This window comes from Hesperophylax consimilis, chromosome 25, assembly GCF_061612785.1.
Source record: "Hesperophylax consimilis isolate HC1 chromosome 25, BYU_Hcon_1.0, whole genome shotgun sequence".
NCBI lineage: Eukaryota > Metazoa > Arthropoda > Insecta > Trichoptera > Limnephilidae > Hesperophylax > Hesperophylax consimilis.
In genome coordinates this window covers 18,998,709-19,019,153 of record NC_142860.1, presented here as the reverse complement: position 1 = coordinate 19,019,153, position 20,445 = coordinate 18,998,709, and the positions used below count along the sequence as shown (strand labels likewise).

Here is a 20,445-nt window from a genome sequence, read left to right as displayed (position 1 = left end):
TTCAAGGCATTCTGCACTGCACTGTGGTGACACATCTGAGCTGTGGACACAATACCCAGCAGCGCAATGGGACAAGCTGAGGGTGTGCTACAATAATGCATAGGCAGCTCATGCTACTACCAAGGTTCTGCAGTGCCTCCACAATGTTTACTGAAGGGAGGGTGCACCATAGACATATGAATATTAGTAGACCTGCCCTAAGTGATTAAAAGCGTATTATCCCCACTCCCCATACCGGTTCCATTGAGCCGGCTGGGCTCGCATATGGCCTCAAGTGAAATTTGAAAACGTGACGTCATCATTCTTGTGCGAACTATGGTCGAGGCATCATCGGTTCATTTTACGAAATAACACGGCAAAATGTTGACTTGTACTATGAAAACTTGTAAAAATAGATTTGAAAAAGAGAATAAACCCAATTGTCGTATTACATTCCATATATAAGCATTATTTTACTTTATTTTAAGCATATTCACATCGTATAATATAGATCAGTTTTAGAAACATATACTATCACATCGAGAAACGTCTGGACGCGAAACACAAAGCTGGTTGGTTGCTGGGAAGTAAATTATGAACATTTATAAAAGTGTCTTAACTAAATACTTAAACGAAATATTCGACTCTGAAAATGCAACCGAATTTTTTTGCCGAATTTGGACTTCGCAAATTTGTTCATAACGTGGCGAGTAATTTGCGCTCCCATGTAAAAATGTCTATTCATTCTAAAGCAGATTTTACTTTTAAGAAGTAAATGGTGATATTATAATGCGAGATGCCTATTTACTGTCAGATTGATTTATTGACGAATCACAGTCAGCCTTACTCCCTTCGTTCTTCAACAGTTGATTTTACCCCTCGCCATTATCTTCTCGTCTATTAATTCCTATGTCTGTGGGGTGCACTCATTCGCCGCCTTACTTCGCCACCGACAAGCCAGCTTCTGGGGTAGGACTCAACCAACATCTGCTGCATCCGAGTGGCTCAGTTCCCCACTCAATGAGCGATGGATGCAGATGATGCGGCGACCTCCCTGATGGACGGTTTAATTAAATTTAATCTCATTGTATTACCTATTTTATTTTTGATTTATATTTTAATTTTATATTTAGGTACCTGCCTAATATTATTTTTTTATTTCTCTTTGTTTTATCATATTTCCATTTTTATAATTTGTTTTTTTACCTTAATTTTATTGTTTCCTTGTTTTATTTCATGTAATATGGCAGACTGGGATTGCACTATCCTCCTAGTCCTGCTGGATTAAAACTTAAATAAAAAAAAAAAAATTTGTATCGTTGACGAAGATATTGGCTTGCAGGTCTCAGTGCGCATGCGCGAAAAGAATGTACTTTCTAGCATTCTTGGACACGGTTTACAGATCACTTCCACAGTTCCACACCACAGTGTGTTTTACGCGTTTCACAGTATTTGAGAATGTATGTATATTTAGACTCGCCCGCGCTGTTTGTATTGTGTCATTCATTGTGCGTACTACACGGAAACGGGACGAAAATACGCACGATGTCTTATAATAATAATATTTGTATTTAGATTTTTTACAGCGCCGTTTTTGTAAAAAAAATTTAACACATTAAGGTCGCTGTAGAAATATAAAAATATTTAAATTTCAGTATTGCTGTTTACGGCTAGAAGTTCAAATTTTTTTACTCTAAAATCCAAGGGATGCGGAGCATCCACAGCATGTATGGATTGACCGCGCCTGGTAACAACCAGTATTGCTGCAGTTTTTATCACAAATACCGGATCAGCTAAATATGAAAATTTATAAAAAACAACATATTATTAGAGACTTGAAAATGTCATATTCGCATTGTCGCGAATTTTTTTTTGTCTTTGAGTAGTTGGGACTCTTGTGCATAAAAAAAGAGTTCCTTTTTACTGTTTAATAAATTAATATGCTTTAATTTTTTTTTGTCCAGTGGTTGACTATACAACAGACCCTGACTATCTTCCCGAAGCAGCCAGGGAGGACGACGACTATGATAGAACCACCATGGAGATCTCGGTGGATCCCAAAGATGGGTCACTACTTCAGCTGCTGAAGAGATCTGGACTAAAGGTAATTTAGATTTTATATAGTTTTGTGTAACAGTAGAACCACGTTAATTCCAAATCCATGGGATCTCAAAAAGTAAATTTCAAATGAATGATTAAACGAATCAATTCACAAGACCAGGGGAATCAGATTGAACGATTCACTGCTGTGAATAAATCTGCCCATGTGTATTGCGCCGGCTGACACTATTTTTGTAATAACTTGCTAAATGATTTTGGAAATATAAATTAAACTAGCTGACGTGTACCCGGCGTTGCTTGGGGTTTCTTTAGGAGATATACATATACCATCACGGACTTTCCTGTAGGCCATTTTGTGATATACATTTCAATTGTACATCATTTTCATGTATCTCTTAGGTTTAGCCAGGTTTGCAATGTAAGCGCCTAAAAATATTTTTTTTGACTTCATTACAAAACATCGACTTTTCTCTACTTTTTATAAATGTAATGTGCATGTATTATACAGGGTGTCCGGAAACTCGTAGTACAAGCGGGAAACTGGTGAATCTACATCACATTTGGAGTCGATTTTGTAGTATATTTTTTTTTTATTTGAGCTTTCGTTATCGAGTAAATCGAGTTTGAAGTTGATTTTTTTTTTTTTTTTTTTTTTTTTTTTTAATCAAATTCTTATAAATTATTACTGAAGATCAAAGTACCCAACTAATTAAAACTATTTGAAAGTAAAACAAATGAAGAAACTCGGATTTGAAGCATTATTTTGAAATCACCCTTCATTTAACCCGGTGTAATCATAAAATATTTCTGCTCTGCAGGGTTAAAACATCTGTTATTCAACCCTAAACACCAGAAAAAACTTTAACCCTAAAATAGCCGAAAAATATTTTTTTTTGGTTTTTTTTTTTTTTTTTTGAAAATGCTCAAATCAAAAAACTTTATGTTTTTTTGGGTTCCCCATGTGGTGTAGATTCTCCAGTTTCCCGCTTGTACTACGAGTTTCCGGACACCGTGTATATACAAACCTTCCGGAAGAAATTTTCTAAATAATAGTGAAAACCATATCAAATACGTTGCGTAGTTTAGAAGAACTAAGCGTACAAACAGATAGACGCGGATAGCGAATTTTTTTTATACTATTTAGAGATGAAACTTTTGTAAAATGTCTTTGTAGTTTTAGATGCAATAATGTATGTATGAGTGTATTATTGATGCTTAGATTTGATTGACATGTGTTTATAATATTTGTGTATCTGTCTTATACATAATATTTGTGTACATCCGTCTTATAAGTAATATTATGTACATACCTCTCTTTTAATTAATATTTGTGTACATATCTGTATTTGTTTTGTAAGTGGTTTGTTTCCGTATTCTAGTTTGGGCGTCGCGGCCGTCCGCGCAAGCAGTATGCACTGAAGGAGGATCGCCTGCGCTACGAGCGCGGCGCAAGCGCGGCCGCACTTGGCGAGGAGGAAGAAGAGGATGTTCTGTTGAAGGAGACCATTATGGCCAACTCGGAGCCGGTGGCCGACGGAGTCATTAACCCCCAGCCCAGAGAAAGGAAGAAGTACCCCAAAAAGAAGTATTTTTATGAGAAAATGTGAGTTTTAGCTCGTCTCAATGGGCCACTTGCATTTATTTTATAGTGACTTGGAAAAAATCGTGTGGCTAGATTAACCTAACCTAACCTAATCTACTAAGATTTCATAGTTTCATAGTTTTTTTAATAATGAAATAAACTAGTCTGTTTTTTTTACTTATGCCGTCACCATATAAAATATGTCCGATCTACGATTTTCTTTATTTATGTATGTTTGTGCTCGAAAAACTCAAAAAGTGTTCTAACGTTTATCGCTGAAAATTTCAAAGTTTGTTCTCATCGTAAGTCGGGGAAGCTCGAGGAATACTTAACACAATATCTCTTCACAGAAATGAGACACGGAGTGGAATTAAAGTCGATGTAATTTAGTTTTTTAACAGTTACGTTTTGGTATACAGTAGTGAATTGTGGAAGAAGTCGGAGACGCCCGAGAAAAACATTAGCATTATTGAAACATTTCGGGGTCCATTAGTTAAAAATAATAATTTCTGTCGTGTCTCTGCGAATATGTGTAACTTGGGTTCAATAAACTCTGGAACTGGGATTTGCTTTGAATTTCAAAATTGTAATTGTTTGTGGAAACAATTCAGACAAGCATAAAGTAGGTACCAAAACTGTTTTATATTAATCAATTAATCAATTATTCTATATTTGAAATGCGTATTTCTTTTGTTAAAATTTTTGACAGATGTCGTCATTTTTCACGTTTGCTAACGGTGTTCATTCGAAATGTAAACTTTTTATTGTCTTTTGAAAGGCAATTATCCGGATGCAAATATTTTTAAAATAAATACTTTCAGCTTTACAAATTCTACAATTCTAATTTCCTGTGATTTTCACGGATAAGCGCTAGTGGAAAAATAACAGCCTTCAGTTAGGCTAGTTCTGCAACAGGGCACAATAGTTTATTTAAATATTTTCCGAAATCTAAACCATATAGCAGAATATCTGTTTGTTTGATTTCGGAAGCAACAAAAAAAAACATTGCTACGATATAAAATTTCCACAGAATTTTTTTTTTTGCTGAAAATATTTTTACTAAATACATTTTATATACCACTTTGTTCCTTATTATGAAATTATTGTTCAATACCTTAATAAAAGTGTTGATAAATGTCAAAAACTAATTTCATTATTTATTTGTCAATTTGGATAAAAGTTTGGGATCTTTGTCTCCCGGGGGTACTCGGGAAAAACTAATTGGAAACCATTGCTCTTGACAAAGTGGAGGAGCAGCATTTTTTTTCTATAATTGGAGGTATACTTATATTGCATTTGCAAATAGTCAAGTTCTATGTACGGACGTATTGTGTGATTCTATCTGTGCACAAAGCACAGGTCATCTGACCTATGCATTATTTTTTATTAATAACCAGTAATAATTAGTATAAAAAACATTTTGTTTATTTATTGCTGCGATGGACAAAAATATAATAAAGTTCTTCTTTCAGTCATACTTGCGACCAATGCGGCTCGTCTTTCCGGTCCAACGCTTCTCTACAGGCCCACATTCGGAGACATCTTGGCATCAAGCCCTTCGTTTGCAGGTAAATCTTAATTATATCACATTTTATTTGCGTAATATTGTTAGCGCCGCACACGTTTGGTTAGGGGATCCGCCGGTGCCAGGTGCTCTGCTCTTGTCCCTAGCGGCCAAGAAGGGAACTTAGCATCACCCGAAGAGAGAGGACAACTAGCAGAATCTAATGATAATTTCTGGCAGTAAGCCAATGTTTTATTGATTTTAATGTTATATTAGCAGACGCACCCAGTAGGGATGGAGGTGGTTTTTCGAAAACTCATGTACATGACTTTCCTCTTGTTTTGAAGATCAAGTCTGCACAGTTTCATCAATCTCGGAATAAAATTAGATTTCTGTAAATAACAAACCCACAGACACTCTTTGTATATAGATAGATAAATTGTACAAGAGATTCTGACGCCCGGAGCCAGTGTAACTACGGCATCCTTCTCTGCGGGAAAGATATAAAATATAATGGCTGATTTTTGCGTTAATTTCAGCATCTGCGGCTACTCGTGCGTGCTGAACATGGAGCTGCGTCGCCACATGATGCGCCATACGGGCGTAAAGCCTTACAAGTGCCGCATCTGTGACCGCTTCTTCGGAGACTTTGGAAGCCGACAGAAACATGAAAGGTACAACAAATATTGAATGCTATTTTAGATATAAGACCAGTGAAGGTAAAATAAGTTACAGTCTGTCAAGAAATTTTAAACAAATATGATGCGGCCTTCCTAAAAGGAGATGATTAAACACCATATTTTAAGGAAATTTAATATTTAAGTTATTGTTATTTTTTAACTCTTAGCAAGAAAATTAATAATCCAAAACATTGGCGCTGGTGCAGTTGGATATCATGTTCGCCATTCTTGTACAATGGCCAAAGTTTAATAATAATAGTAATTGAAATGTCTTAATGTTGTATTGGGCCTTTTTATGCTCATGAAAAATGTCTGGACATTAATTTTTAAGTGATGAACAGTTAAGAATAAAGTGGATTGCACCTTAAAAATACAAATATAATCCAATATAAAATTCTCATATTAGCAATAAACGTTTATCAGACTATGTGATGCCTCTGGAATCTGTTGTAATCGTAAGTATAGTCTCATTTGAACAAAACATTATTAGTGATTTAAATGTAAATAAGCACTATTTCAAAACTTGAGTTAACCTTACTTTTTAAGATTTTAGTTTAGAAAATTTCTGCCCCAAGCAGCCAATCTGAAAAAAGAGGAAATCCTATTTCTCATCTGTTAAAAGTATGTGTAGATACTTACATTCGTAGGAAAACAATCTGAATAGGTTATGAAAAAAACTTCTCCCTTTTCCCAATAATCTTTACATTTCTTTTTTTAACTCCTTGACTCTTTGACCATCAACAATTATCAATTATCAACAATTTAAAAAAAAATGCCTTTAAATCCTTAACAATAATCTTGTAAACCGTATCACACAAGCTACTAAAAGGTTTGGGAACGTTCATACATACAAGCAACATCGCATTAGAACATAATAGTGAAATATCGTATGTACGGCACATCGGACGGCCGGCATAGTCCAGTGGTAACGCATTGGACTGCCATTCCGAAGGTCGCGGGTTCGAAGCCGGCGTCCGCAAATAAATTTTATTTGATTAATTTGTGTTATTTCACAATTAATTAATTAAAATAATATATAGTATATTTGCGGCACGTTCCAGAGTGGAAGATACTACCAGTATCGCCCTGGTGTAAGACCACCATTCAGAATTGAAACGTTGCTCCAAATGGCTTTAGCCGTGTTTAGTGACTAGATCTGAATAGCCAGGTACTTCCCCACCTTCCTCTTTCCCTTCCCCACTTACCTTCAGCCTCACAACATCCCCCAATTGGGGATGCCATAGTCTCACTGGCTCCAGACGGGAGCAGTTGGGACTCTTGTGAGGTATTCACTATAAAAAAAAAAGAAAAATCTACCTACTCACGATTTGCTGGTTTGTTTTCGAACCCATTTTTACCTATATAAAGTGGCTACGTCAAGGTACCTAAGTCAGTAACTAATTAGCAGCTACAGAGTCTTACAAGTTAGTACCCGATACGAGCGCTCGCCGCTAACTGAATTCGGGCCGCCGCTTTGGCTTGCCCCTGACTCAATAAACGTTGTGACCTCACAATCTTTTTAATTCGTCTCCTTATCAAATCTCGAAAGTACAAATGATATCCAATCACACCAGCGCCGTCTGCTTCGAGCTTTCAACATTACCTGCTATTGCAAGGAATTTTTTATTTATTTATTAAATGTGCATATAAAAATCCATTTATTAGATGTTGAATCCAAATAAAAGTTTGTAGAATTTTCTCTAATAACTTGACGAATAATTTAACAGATGCACAGACATAGGAATTAATAGACGAGAAGATAATGGCGAGGGGTAAAATCAACTGTTGAAGAACAAAGGGCGTAAGGCTGACTGTGATTCGTCAATAAATCAATCTGACAGTAAATAGGCATCTCGCATTATAATATCACCATTTACTTCTTAAAAGTAAAATCTGCTTTTGAATGAATAGACATTTTTACATGGGAGCGCAAGTTACTCGCCACGTTATGAACAAATTTGCGAAGTCCAAATTCGGCAAAAAAATTCGGTTCTATTTTCAGAGTCGAATATTTCTTTTAAGTATTTAGTTAAGACACTTTTATAAATGTTCATAATTTACTTCCCAGCAACCAACCAGCTTTGTGTTTCGCGTCCAGACGTTTCTCGATGTGATAGTATATGTTTCTAAAACTGATCTATATTATACGATGTGAATATGCTTAAAATAAAGTAAAATAATGCTTATATATGGAATGTAATACGACAATTGGGTTTATTCTCTTTTTCACATCTATTTTTACAAGTTTTCATAGTACAAGTCAACATTTTGCCGTGTTATTTCGTAAAATGAACCGATGATGCCTCGACCATAGTTCGCACAAGAATGATGACGTCACGTTTTCAAATTTCACTTGAGGCCATACGCGAGCACAGCCGGCTCCAATGGAACCGGTATGGGGAGTGGGGATAATACGCTTTTAATCACTTAGGGCAGGTCTACTAATATTCATATGTCTATGAACAGATGTCTTCATGAAAATTGATGTGATATTTTTCAGATTGCATCTAGGAGAGCGACCGTACCAATGTACCCTGTGTGGGAAAAGCTTCACCTATTCCTATGTGCTGTCCAACCACATGCTGACACATACTGGAGAGAAGAAATATGCGTAAGTAAACTGTGAAGATGTAGACATTTTCTTGTCTTTATCACATACTTTCTTTTTGTAAGGATTACTATTTCAGAGCTTCAGGGTCATAAAATTAAAATCTCCACCAGATATGACATTTGGAATTTATTTTGTGGTACAGTAGAGCCTCGTTAATTCGAAATCCAGCGGACATCAAAAATCAAATTTCGAATTAACGAATTTCCACGTAATTCGAAATTTTATGAAGAAAAAAAAAAAAACCGCGAAAATCCAGTTTCTCGGCCGCCCCTTCAAATTCAGGTGGTATCTTTGGAGTAAACTCGTATTAATACCAATAATTCCCGTTTAAATCGAATTTTTGCAGCCGATTTCCGTCGCGATCGGTCCTTCAAGTTCAGTTATTCTAAGCAAATTCATAAAAATACCACACATTTCCTCGTAAATCAAATTTTCTCGGCCGATTAACGTCGCGGCCTCTCCTTTAAACTCGGATATTCGAAAAATACGATATATTGATGCGTAAACCGGATATCACGGCCGATTTCGGTAGCGGCCAATCCTTCATTCCTAAATTCAGATATTTGAAGTAAATTTCGTAAAAATACATCAAATTTCTGCGTGAACAGAAATTTTGCGGCCGATTTCCGCAGCGCTGGATCTTTTAACTCAGATATTCAAAGTAAATTTAGTAAAAATACGATATATTTCCGGTAAATCGATTTTCTCGGCAGATTTTCGTCGCGGCCGGCCTTTTAAATTCAGATGTTTGAAGTATATTCGTAAAAATATGTCGTATTTCCGCGTAAATTGAAATTTAGCACTCTAATTCCGTCGCAGCCCACCCTTTGAATTCAGATATTTGGTGTATATTCATAAAACTACAGCATATTTCCGCGTAAAACGAATTTTCTCGGCCCTTCACACTCGGAAATTTGGAATAAATTGGAAAAAATACGACATTCCAGTGTAAATCGATTCCGATTTACAAAATAATAATACTAATTAGGGCGATGTATAACCACGTCAAAATACACTTCTTTTTTCGAATTATTTTCATGTGCCGACAAAAATAAATTTCGAATTAAAAAACCATTTTATATGAAAAAAAATTTCTGTGGATATTTTTTTGGCCAAAATTTCGAATTACGCTTTTTTTCGAATTATCGGGGTTCGAATTAACGGGGTTCTACTGTATAAATTTTTTTTTAATTTCGTTTTTCAGTAAATCAAGTCCGAAATTTGAAGTTGTTTTGCCAAATTTGAAAATTATCTCGTATGGGATTGTATAGCGTAATGTGAGGCCTCCCTTAAACTCAGATATTCTAAATAAATTCGTATAAATATGTTATATTTCTGCGTAAAATTGGAATTTCGCAGCCGATTTCCACTGCAGCCAGTTCATTCACATTCTTTAAATTCAGATATTTATATATAAATATTTTATATTTATATATAAATATATAATCCTCAATTTAGTAAGTTCCGAGTTCCTCACTTTTCGTAGCGGCTGGGCCTTTAGATTCAGATATTTGATGTAAATTCGTAAAAATACACAGTAAATCGAATTTTCTCAGCTGATTACTCAGGCTGAACATCTGAGTTAGAAGGGTCTTCAAACTAGGAGTAAATTCGTAAAAATACCACGTATTTCCGCATAAATCAAATTTTCGTAGACGATTACCGTCGCGGCTGACCCTTTAAACTAAGATAATCAAAGTAAATTTGTAAAACTACGATTTATTTTCGCGTAAATCAAAATTTTTTCGCGCATTTATTAAAAATCGTATTTTCAAAGTTAATTCATAAAAATACAAAATGTTTCTGCGTAAATCAATTTTTCTTGGCTGATTTTCGTCGTGGCCGGTTCTTTAAATTCTGATATTAGAAGTAAATTCGTAAAAATATGATACATTTCCACGTAGATCAAAATTTCGATTTCTGTTGCGGCCGGCTCTTTAAATTCAAATATTTGGTATAAATTCGTAAAACTGCAATATATTTACGCATAAATCAAAATTCCGCTGCTAATTTCCATCGCAGTCGACTCTTTAAATTCAGATATCTGATGTAAATTTGTAAAAATACGACATGTACAGCGTAAATCTACTGTATCAGAGTTCTACTGTATTGCGCAAAAAAAACTTTTTTGGGTTCTCTGGGTAGATTCGCTAGTTTCCTGCTTGTACCATGAGTTTACAGACACCCTGTATTTGTATAGGTTTGGACACTAGTGCCATGAACTGATTTTTGTACTTTATTTACGATAGTGAGGTCTAATGAAAGACATGGGCTTTTAATTATTTTTTTTTGTTTGTTTTACAGTTGCCAGCCTTGCAATAAGCGATTCACGAAGGCGCACCATCTGAAGTACCACAACAAAGTGCATCACAAGGACCTATACAACCAACAGATGTTGCTGCAGGAATCCAAGAAAGTTCACATGGTGAGTGGAACACTTCAATTTCGTTTTATGGTCATCAAAAGTGGAATTGAAAGAAGCTAGGCTAGCAGTCCACAATTGGGTGCTGATACCAACACTGATGTATGGCAGTGAGGTGTACAACTGCTGAAAGCTGTAAAAATGAAATCCCCGAGACTCGGAAGAGTGGTAAAGCCATGTATGACTGTATTAGAAATGTACGAGTGGTGTTGACGCAACTATATGCATCTTCCTTTAACCTTCCTCAACCTAATTACCTTTCCCTTTCTGACTGTGTGGCGTACATACCTACATCAGTGACATTGCAACAATTTATTGAACATTACCAGACTGTTAGAAAACCTGTGCAGTGAACACGTTCCCTCAGTGCATTTAATGTGAGTCTGTTATGGAAGCTTGTGCAGTGATCACCCGCAGTTGATCTCAAGGCCATAATATCGATATGCAACAAGGCATTTACCATAGATCGGAGGTTAAGTCTGAATCCCTTTCCAATTCTAACTGTTAACAATCACAACTTCACAATAGTTGTCTCAAAAATATTGATTACAGTCCACTTTATAAAACCAAAAATTGATTTGCGACTCCAATTGGTGTAAGCGTAATGAATATGATTAAGAAAGGAACGCTGAAGATGGTTTGGATAAGTGAAAAAAGGATTGTAAGGAGAGTATTACTCTATATATATGGCACGAAAATGAATGATAGAAGAAGTTGGGAACACCCGAGGAAGAAATTAAGACCCGAGGATACGATTAATTCAATGAATTAAATGTTCCGCCGTCGGTTCCTCACTGCGGCTTCTATATGAAAAAGCTGAGGATCCGGCATCGGGATGTACTCCACGTTATACGGGGGCTCGATGTTAACAAAGCTAGTGGACCTGATGGAATACCTGCCCTGGTATTGCAGAGGTGTGCTGCAGAAATAGTTCCAGTTTTGACAAAGCTCTTCAAAATGTCCCTGAAGTGTGGCACTGTGCCCTGTGGTTGGAAAAAAGCGGTCATTCACCCTATTCCCAAGAAAGGTGACCGCTCCAACCCGGCCAACTACCGCCCCATAGCGATCACATCAGTTCTGTCCAAAGTGATGGAACGTGTGATCAACGACAAACTGCTCACATACCTCGAGAAGAACAAAATTATCAACGACCGTCAATACGGATTCCGGCGGAACCGCTCGTGCGGTGATCTTCTCGCGTATGTGTCGCATGTTTGGGGGCGGTGCCTGGAACGTCACGGTGAGACCCAAACGGTCGCACTAGACATATCCAAGGCCTTTGACCCGGTCTGGCACCGAGGACTTGTCAACAAATTGCCTTCTTACGGACTTCCCGCATCCCTGTGTACGTGGATTGCTGACTTTTTAAGGGATAGGTCGATTCAGGCGGTTGCTGACGGTTTCACCTCTTCCTCGCACTCTATAAATGCTGGCGTCCCACAGGGATCGGTTCTGTCTCCGACTTTGTTTTTGTTGCACATCAATGACCTTTTGACATGTGCACCGATACATTGTTACGCGGATGACAGTACAGTTCATGATAGCTTTTTGTTTGACAGGCCCCCAAAGGGCACACAAACTCCAACGGCTCGGAGGGCTTTGAAGCAGAGAATGGACGGTTATCTCGAGAGTATTTCCTCCTGGGGTAAAAATAATCTCGTCGAATTTAATGTTTCAAAGACCCAATCCTGTCTGATTACGTCTAAAAGGGATCTAAATGATAATCTAGTCTCCTTCAACGGAAGCAATCTTCCGAACAGGCCTTCCATTGATATGCTTGGTGTAACTATAAGTGACCAGCTCAGGTATGGGGGCTCCATCGAAGCCAGAGTAAAGCTGGCCTCTCAGAAGCTGGGCGTACTGTACAGGGCCCGCAGATACTTTAATAGTACACAACTGCTGACCCTGTACAAATCGCAAGTGCGCCCTACTGTCGAATTTGGCAGCCATCTCTGGTCCGGAGCCCCTAAATACCTGAAAAAAACCCTTGACTCTGTGCAAAAACGGGCGGTCCGTTTGATAGATTCCCCAATCTTAACAAACGGACTGCAATCTTTAGAGCACAGGCGTCAGGTAGGTATGCTGTCCTCGTTCTATCGGTATTACAATGGAAGATGCTCTGAGGAACTAGCGTCATTGATCCCTTCGGCACCGGTGCGTAGTCGGGATACACGCCAAACGCGTGCCCAACATTTGTACACGGTTGACATTTGTCACACAAGAACGGGTCGCTTCTACGATTCGTTCTTGAGTTCAACAGCTCGGCTGTGGAACGAACTGCCGGCCTCTGTGTTTCCTCCCTCCTACAACATGGGACTCTTCAACGTCACTCCTTCGTTCCCTTCGTTCACTCCTTCCTCTCCACAAAAAGACCCTCCACACAGCATCCCCAAAGATGACATAGGCCCTGAGGGAAATTATTTTCCTCAGGGCCTCCTGTGTGGAGTTAATATAAAAAATATAAAAAAATTTGGGTCAGCTCATGGCAAGAGTCATAATAGCAGAAGAGTGTGTACGTGAATGATACAAAGACTATGTGACATGTGTTATGTGACGGTCCATTCTTTCTGCCTCTTGTTAGTTAGGTAGATAAACAGTAAAAATGGCACGTAAGAAAAACAGAGGAAGACTAAGCAAGATTGATCCATTTAATTGTACCAAGGTCCGTAATAACAGTCTCTAACTTTTTGCTGCCCATCCATCATTCATGTAAAACTCTGGATCTTGTTTTTGGCATTCCTATTGATAAATGTCCCTAACTATCTTATTTATTTCAGTTGCAGAGTAACATCAACATTGCAGATTTGACTTCTGTCTGTACCGAAGAGCTGCTAGGCCTTCAGAGCGCCCAGATCGATGGTGATACCATCCAGATTCAGGTGGAGTCCATCGATCAGAGGGACGAAGGAGCCAGCGATCAAGAGTACACTGAAGTAAATGACCATACCACTAAAATAGAGATGGAAGAAGAAGATGCACAGCAATTAGAAGACGGAGAACCCATCGACCAGAGGGACGAGGGAGCCAGCGATCAAGAGTACACCGAGGACAATGACCATTCCCAGGATATGGAAGAAGAAGACGCGCAGGAATTAGAAGATGCACAGGAATTAGAAGAAATAGAAGACGGAGAACAGATCCAAGAAGATGATCAGGAGATAGATCAAAACGATCTAGACCAGTAATTCCCAACCTTGGCAATATCTTGATTTAAGTTGCTAGTTAGGTGATGGAGAGTTGAAAGTGTTGAAAGTGTTGGGGGCAATTTTATATGATTTTGGGCGATAGGCATACTTTATGGACTTACTTTATTATGAACACTTGAGATCTGCATTTGATGCATTTTAAAGGTTTTCGTTTCATAAAATTTCGAAAGATTTTTTGAAAAATATTTTCTTTGGAATTTGACTTTCCAAATGACAAGAATCAACAGAATTTATCAGTTTTTCCTTGGGCCTAGCAGAATTTTCATCTACGGTGCTTTGTGATTGATATTTTTTAATATGTTCAGCACCGGTGGCCCGTCCCTCGGGTCAATAAGTCAATGACCCTCTAAAATTATAGGATGACAACAAATCATAATGTAATGTTATGAAATATAATGCAAATCAAAACAACAACTTGTCTTATTCTAATTTATTTGAAAATGTTCTGCCAATAACGGGCAGAGGAAGCGGCGAGTAGTGACATCTAACATCTCAAGTGGAAGTTTCCTTTCTCACGCACCTATGATTGGCTGGGTTAATTTATCCGTCTATGATATCTTCTGTTTCTTTACGTGGAATACTATAAACGAGATGGCAGTACGTCGTAAAAATGCTCTCGCATGCTGAAGACAGCTTGGGTCATTGCCGTGATGGAGACATCGCGATGAATATTTTGTGTTCGAAAGAGATGGTTTGATAAATGTAGGTTGGTTTTGCATATTGCACGCTTATCGCATGAAACAATTTACTATATTAAATGTAATTTGACTCTCGAATACAAATGAATATAGCTAATATCACAATCATATATATCTCCTACAAATAAATATAGCTAATATCAGCATATATGTACGACAATATCAAATAAAGATTAGTTGCACATATATTTTTTTAAATGACCTTCCAATTTTAGACCCTCCTCTAATGTTGAGTTTTACAGGGGTACACAGCGAAATGTTATTTAATTAAAAATATACCTGAAAAGTGGGCAATGGACCCTTTGAAAGGTTGGGAACCTCTGATCTGGACAACAGGGCATGGATGACCACAAAGATGCTGATGAAGAACGGGATATTGACGATGACCAAGATGTTGATCATGAAAATATGAAGGAAATTTTTATGATCAATCAGTAGTATAACGGAGAAATACAAGTTAGAAAGCGGTATTGTTGAGTTAGAAGAAATGTTTTTTTATAATCGATTTAGAAATACTGATGTTTTTTATAAAAATCAGAGGCAGTTTTCATTAAACGCATACATTGTATCAAAACGTGGGATAGATTGCTTTTGAAAAGGCCATCGTTGTAAAAGTTAACCAGAAAACTAAAGGACATTAGTAAAAGAGGTCCCCAGAATTGTTTTTTCATTTAAAATGTTTTTCAATTCGAAATTTATTTTGGTCCTTGCACGAAAATATGTGTGTAATTCAAAAAAGTTTTTACAAAAATATATCTATAATTTCATTAATCTGAATGTTAATTGTTGATTCTCGCAGTAATACATACCCGCGCCGGTATTGAATCATGAAAATTCGATTTACTCGAAAATATGTGATGTTTTTATAAATTTACTTTAGATATCTGAATTTGAAATCAGAACTATATTTTCACCCATTGATTTGTAGAATGTACAATAATTTTTGTACCGGAATTTTACCGGTAACCTATTATTTTATTATTATGTAATTTTCTTTACACGCCTCACTAAATAAAGGCGAGTTTATTAAGCCACTTTTCAATTCTGAAAGATCACCACTGTATCGCTCGACACTGAGAATATCTTTCACGTGCCGCAAATATACTACGTATTATTTTAAATGCATAAATTGTGAAAGAACGCAAATTAACCTAATGAAATTTACTTACGCACTCCTGTATTTCAACTCGCGACATCCAGATTTCTAGTTAAAAGTCTTTCCCCTCCACCACGGAACTTCACATCTACGAAAAGAATTGTCTGACATCATGGACTATTGCTATCAGCCTCATTCAATTTTGTAGTTGACTAGATTTTTATTTTCACATATATGATTAGATATAACCGAGAATACTGTCCGATACTGCGCCCATGAAACTTGAAGTTAAAAATAAATAATCTCATCAATACTTGGATCAATGAGGAACTGCAGTCCATTTAAAAAAAAATCAAGAATAACCTTCAAACTTAAATGTATATATTTTTTTATTGTTATAGTTAATTTTAATGGTTAAAATAATTTGACATCACCAGTCTTAAAAAACCTACGTTCTTTTTTCAACTGGCGATGTATTTTGTATGGGAGTCGGGGCGTTTTTTATTCTTAAGATCACCCGCTTTTGACATTGAAGAACACTAGGTAAAATATCAGCATCTCGTCACTAATGTTATCGTATTGAATCTAGTGCAAAAAAGCTTCCATAATAAAACAATTTACCGGTATTTAAAAACCTGCATTCAAATATTTTCATCGGTTCAAATGTGAATGTGGACCAGAGTTGCCAATGTGTATGTTCTAAAATACCCACAAGAAATGAAGAGATTTTCAAATTATCCACAAAACCCCCACGAGTTCCTTTACCTCCAAAATTAAACAAAATTGTGTTGAAATTGGTATTGTTTTTTCATTACCTAGTCATTTTCGGATTTTATCTTTCGATCTGGCTATATTTTAGACATTTTTAAAAAATTTACTGAGAATGAAAACGAAATATAGTGCATTCTCACAATGATTGTAAATATGGTTGGATAATGAAGAAATAGTTAATATTAGAAAGGTTCTTGCAATAAACCAAATTCCTGCAATTTGGGGAATAGTCTACGAAGTGTCAACCCTGATATGGATGTTTGAAACCATAGATATATTATTGACGTAGATTGGTTGTAATTAATTAACAGATTAGTTGTGCCAACCAAACGGTGTGTTTTAACGATTTTTTTTATTGGTTTTTAAATGACGATTTATAAATTCTGTGAATAATATTATATAATATAACTTATATATTCATTCAGAATCGGTGTTTGTTGATTTACACAGACATAGGAATTAATAGACGAGAAGATAAAGGCGAGGGGTAAAATCAACTGTTGAAGAACGAAGGGAGTGAAGATGACTGTGATTCGTCAATAAATCAATCTGACAGTAAATAGGCATCTCGCATTATAATATCACCATTTACTTCTTAAATGTAAAATCTGCTTTGAATGAATATACATTTTTACATGGGAGCGCAAATTACTCGCCACGTTATGAACAAATTTGCGAAGTCCAAATTCGGCAAAGTAAGGCAGCTTCTATATTCAGAGTCATAGTTAGTTTCAGAGTATTTAGTTAAGACACTTTTATAAATGTTCATAATTTACTTCCCAGCAACCAACCAGCTTTGTGTTTCGCGTCCAGACGTTTCTCGATGTGATAGTAACAACTGATTCATATTACACGATGTGAATATGCTTAAAATAAAATAAAATAATGCTTATATATGGAATGTAATACGACAATTGGGTTTATTCTCTTTTTTCGCATCTATTTTTACCAGTTTTCATAGTACAAGTAAACATTTTGCCGTGTTATTTCGTAAAATGAACCGATGATGCCTCGACCATAGTTCGCACAAGAATGATGACGTCACGTTTTCAAATATCACTTGAGGCCGTACGCGAGCCCAGCCGGCTCAATGGAACCGGTATGGGGAGTGGGGATAATACGCTTTTAATCACTTAGGGCAGGTCTACTAATATTCATATGTCTATGTTGATTTATATGAATATATATTTTTTAAGCCATAATATTTTTCCGCAGTTCCTTATTAAAAACGGTATCTAACGTTTTCTTCGAACCAATAATTCTTCGACTACTTTTTCTTCAAACATCAAAATTCTTCGAATTTTCAATATGTTAACTTAACCTCCACATAAATAGTTGTCTCCATTAGATATTTGTTGAAATCAAGTGTTGTTTTTTTAACCGGTCAGCAACGTAAGCAGATATACACGATAAAATAACGATAGCAGTCAAGTACAATAAGCGTGTTTACACGTCAACGCGTGTGTTTCCACAAAAATCGTCATAACTCCGTTATTCTTCTAGTGACATCCCTAAAACAAAAAGTAGAATATTCGTATTGAATGAAGCTTCACATCTCTATTCAAAGTTATCCATAGAAACCCGTAAAAAGACCTACTCAGTGGAAGCAAATTTTACCCGCCAAATCGTAAAACGACGCCAAGAAAGCCGTTTGACGTGCCGACCCGCCTCGCAAGTTTAATTATTTTTTTAAAAATATATTTTGTATGAAATGGTCAAAAAGTGAAGTGACAGAATTGTTTATTGTACATTTGTACGATGAAATAAGTGTTTTTTTTTTACATTATCCGTGATTTTAGTATCGTTTTTACATAAAACATTACAGGTGAGTCATTTTTACAATTTTTTCATGTTTCCATTCTAAATTTAAATATTTACAAATGTTAATATTTATTTATGATACAACAATTTGAAAGCCTATTTTGTAACCTTTCTAAAACAGTTTTTACTATTCGGCTCCGTTCAGTAATGTTTCATTTATAGAGCTTTGATTGTGAGGCGGTAATAACACAACGTTTTCGTGAAATTGACATTTCGGTAAAGACATCTTAGCTTCAAGTTCGCGAAAAGTCGGAGGGGTTAAAGAGCCTTTGCATGCAAAATTTAAAGAATTGAGACTTATATATGTGTATTTCGAAGAACTGCCATTCGAAAAATATGTACTTCGAACAATTGATTTTGATGAATTGATTTTCAAAGAATTTTTCTATAATTGTTATGAATACAACATTATAACAATACTTGGTAGACATTCAATTAGTACATAATTATTATGTGCAGTATAAACCACTTATATTTTTCTGTCAAATTCTGAATAATTTAATTGAGCCCTTTTGCGGAGAAGTAACGCTGTTTTTTGCACATCCATTCAATTATGAGCAATACATCTGACTACGTTCACAACAAAAATCATTTTAAAATCTCAAACAGTTGACAGTACAAGGCTTATGGTGACGGCCGGTAGCACGCTCTCAGTACAAGTTGGCCATCGACTGTTTGTGCGATCGGCGTTTGGCAATACTGTCTACATATTGGCATATCTATGGTTTTTAGGTCCAATTTGTATCATACAAAAAGCCCGAAGATATCAATCTAGTGAGTGGTTTATTTATGCTCACTACAGTAAAATGAAATGTTTAACAGCCAATATTCTGAACTTGCTTTTAACATAATGCTTTTTTTCTGCATAAGGGCTCAATTTATGATTTGAAAGTTGTAAGTGGGTATAATTTTAATTTAATTTATAGGTACATATTGCTAAAAGATGTGTATAGTAAAATGAAAATGATTAATTTTATATTACTTAGGTACCCTGGAGACTGTTGCTAATATTTTAGTTAAAGTAGTCCCAGAAAGAGCTTGTGCTCACATCATCGAAGATAGTCCTCTTTCTTCTCACGCGTCATGTGTGAAAATAAATGACAGAAAATACTAGAATGATGATGTCGCATACAACCTCTCTCTGGGACTAGTATAGTTCTCTACCTTGGAAGTCAAAGGTCGGTTGTCACATTTTTGAAATTGTTCAGGGGAGAGGAAATAGTAAATTTTTTCCTTTTGAACATTGTGGGGATACCAGACCTTTCATGTTGACCTAACTTAGTTTCACATTGTCGTAAGACAACCATCTTTATACCTCTGTGTAGATACTGAAAAAAATAAAAAGGACACAAACATAACTCATTTTCACAAAAAACTGGCAAACCACCTTTGACTTCTGAGGTACAGAGTTTATTTCTAAATAAGTTCAGATGTTTGAAATACCAAATAAAATTCCTTGTATCTATTTCTGTATTTTATTTGTTTGTATTGGGTATAGTTTTTCAGAGGTTTATTAACTCTGTACCGGAGGCGCTCGGGTTTTATTCAATGCCTGTGCCATCTTTGGGGATGCTGTGCAGTGGGTTTTTTCTAATTTATTTATTTATTTATTTATTGTAAGAAACAAACAGCAATTTTATATAGGATAAGTTATACAAGAGGTTAAATATGAGGTAAGCCAAAATAGTTTCTTATGCTAATGTTGGTTAATGTGATATAATACAAAATTGTAATTGGTTATAACCATTAACTGAAAATGAAATTAACAAAAAAATAAAAATCATATAAATATATTAGAAGGAAGAAGGAATAGGAAAGGGCAAGAGGCAGAGGAAGATGGGATGGGGACAGGAGACGCTCATGTTGTACCTTTTCTATAACTGTGCATTAATTTAATTTACATTTGTGGTCGTGCGCTTGACTTCGTTTCGGTATTTCACAAGAGTATTATTAAGAATATCGATATTGTTAAATTGCGCGCATATACGGGGGATTGGAGAATTTTTTCTAAGGT

The 20,445-nt window shown here is 36.1% G+C and overlaps 1 protein-coding gene across 2 annotated transcripts in view; it reads left to right on the top strand.

Moving 5' to 3' along the window:
* LOC149411630 (uncharacterized) overlaps nucleotides 1–19,883 on the top strand; it is a 32,577-nt gene extending 12,694 nt beyond the window's left edge. For both annotated transcript variants that reach the window (XM_089646771.1, XM_089646772.1), the window contains exons 5-11: nucleotides 1,944–2,083; nucleotides 3,420–3,643; nucleotides 5,095–5,190; nucleotides 5,666–5,800; nucleotides 8,307–8,417; nucleotides 10,722–10,842; nucleotides 13,617–19,883. In XM_089646771.1, the coding sequence (XP_089502897.1) occupies nucleotides 1,944–2,083; nucleotides 3,420–3,643; nucleotides 5,095–5,190; nucleotides 5,666–5,800; nucleotides 8,307–8,417; nucleotides 10,722–10,842; nucleotides 13,617–14,024 (1,235 nt within the window). In that variant the 3' untranslated portion in view covers nucleotides 14,025–19,883. The remainder of the gene's footprint in view (nucleotides 1–1,943; nucleotides 2,084–3,419; nucleotides 3,644–5,094; nucleotides 5,191–5,665; nucleotides 5,801–8,306; nucleotides 8,418–10,721; nucleotides 10,843–13,616) is intronic.
* Nucleotides 19,884–20,445: the final 562 nt, after the last annotated feature.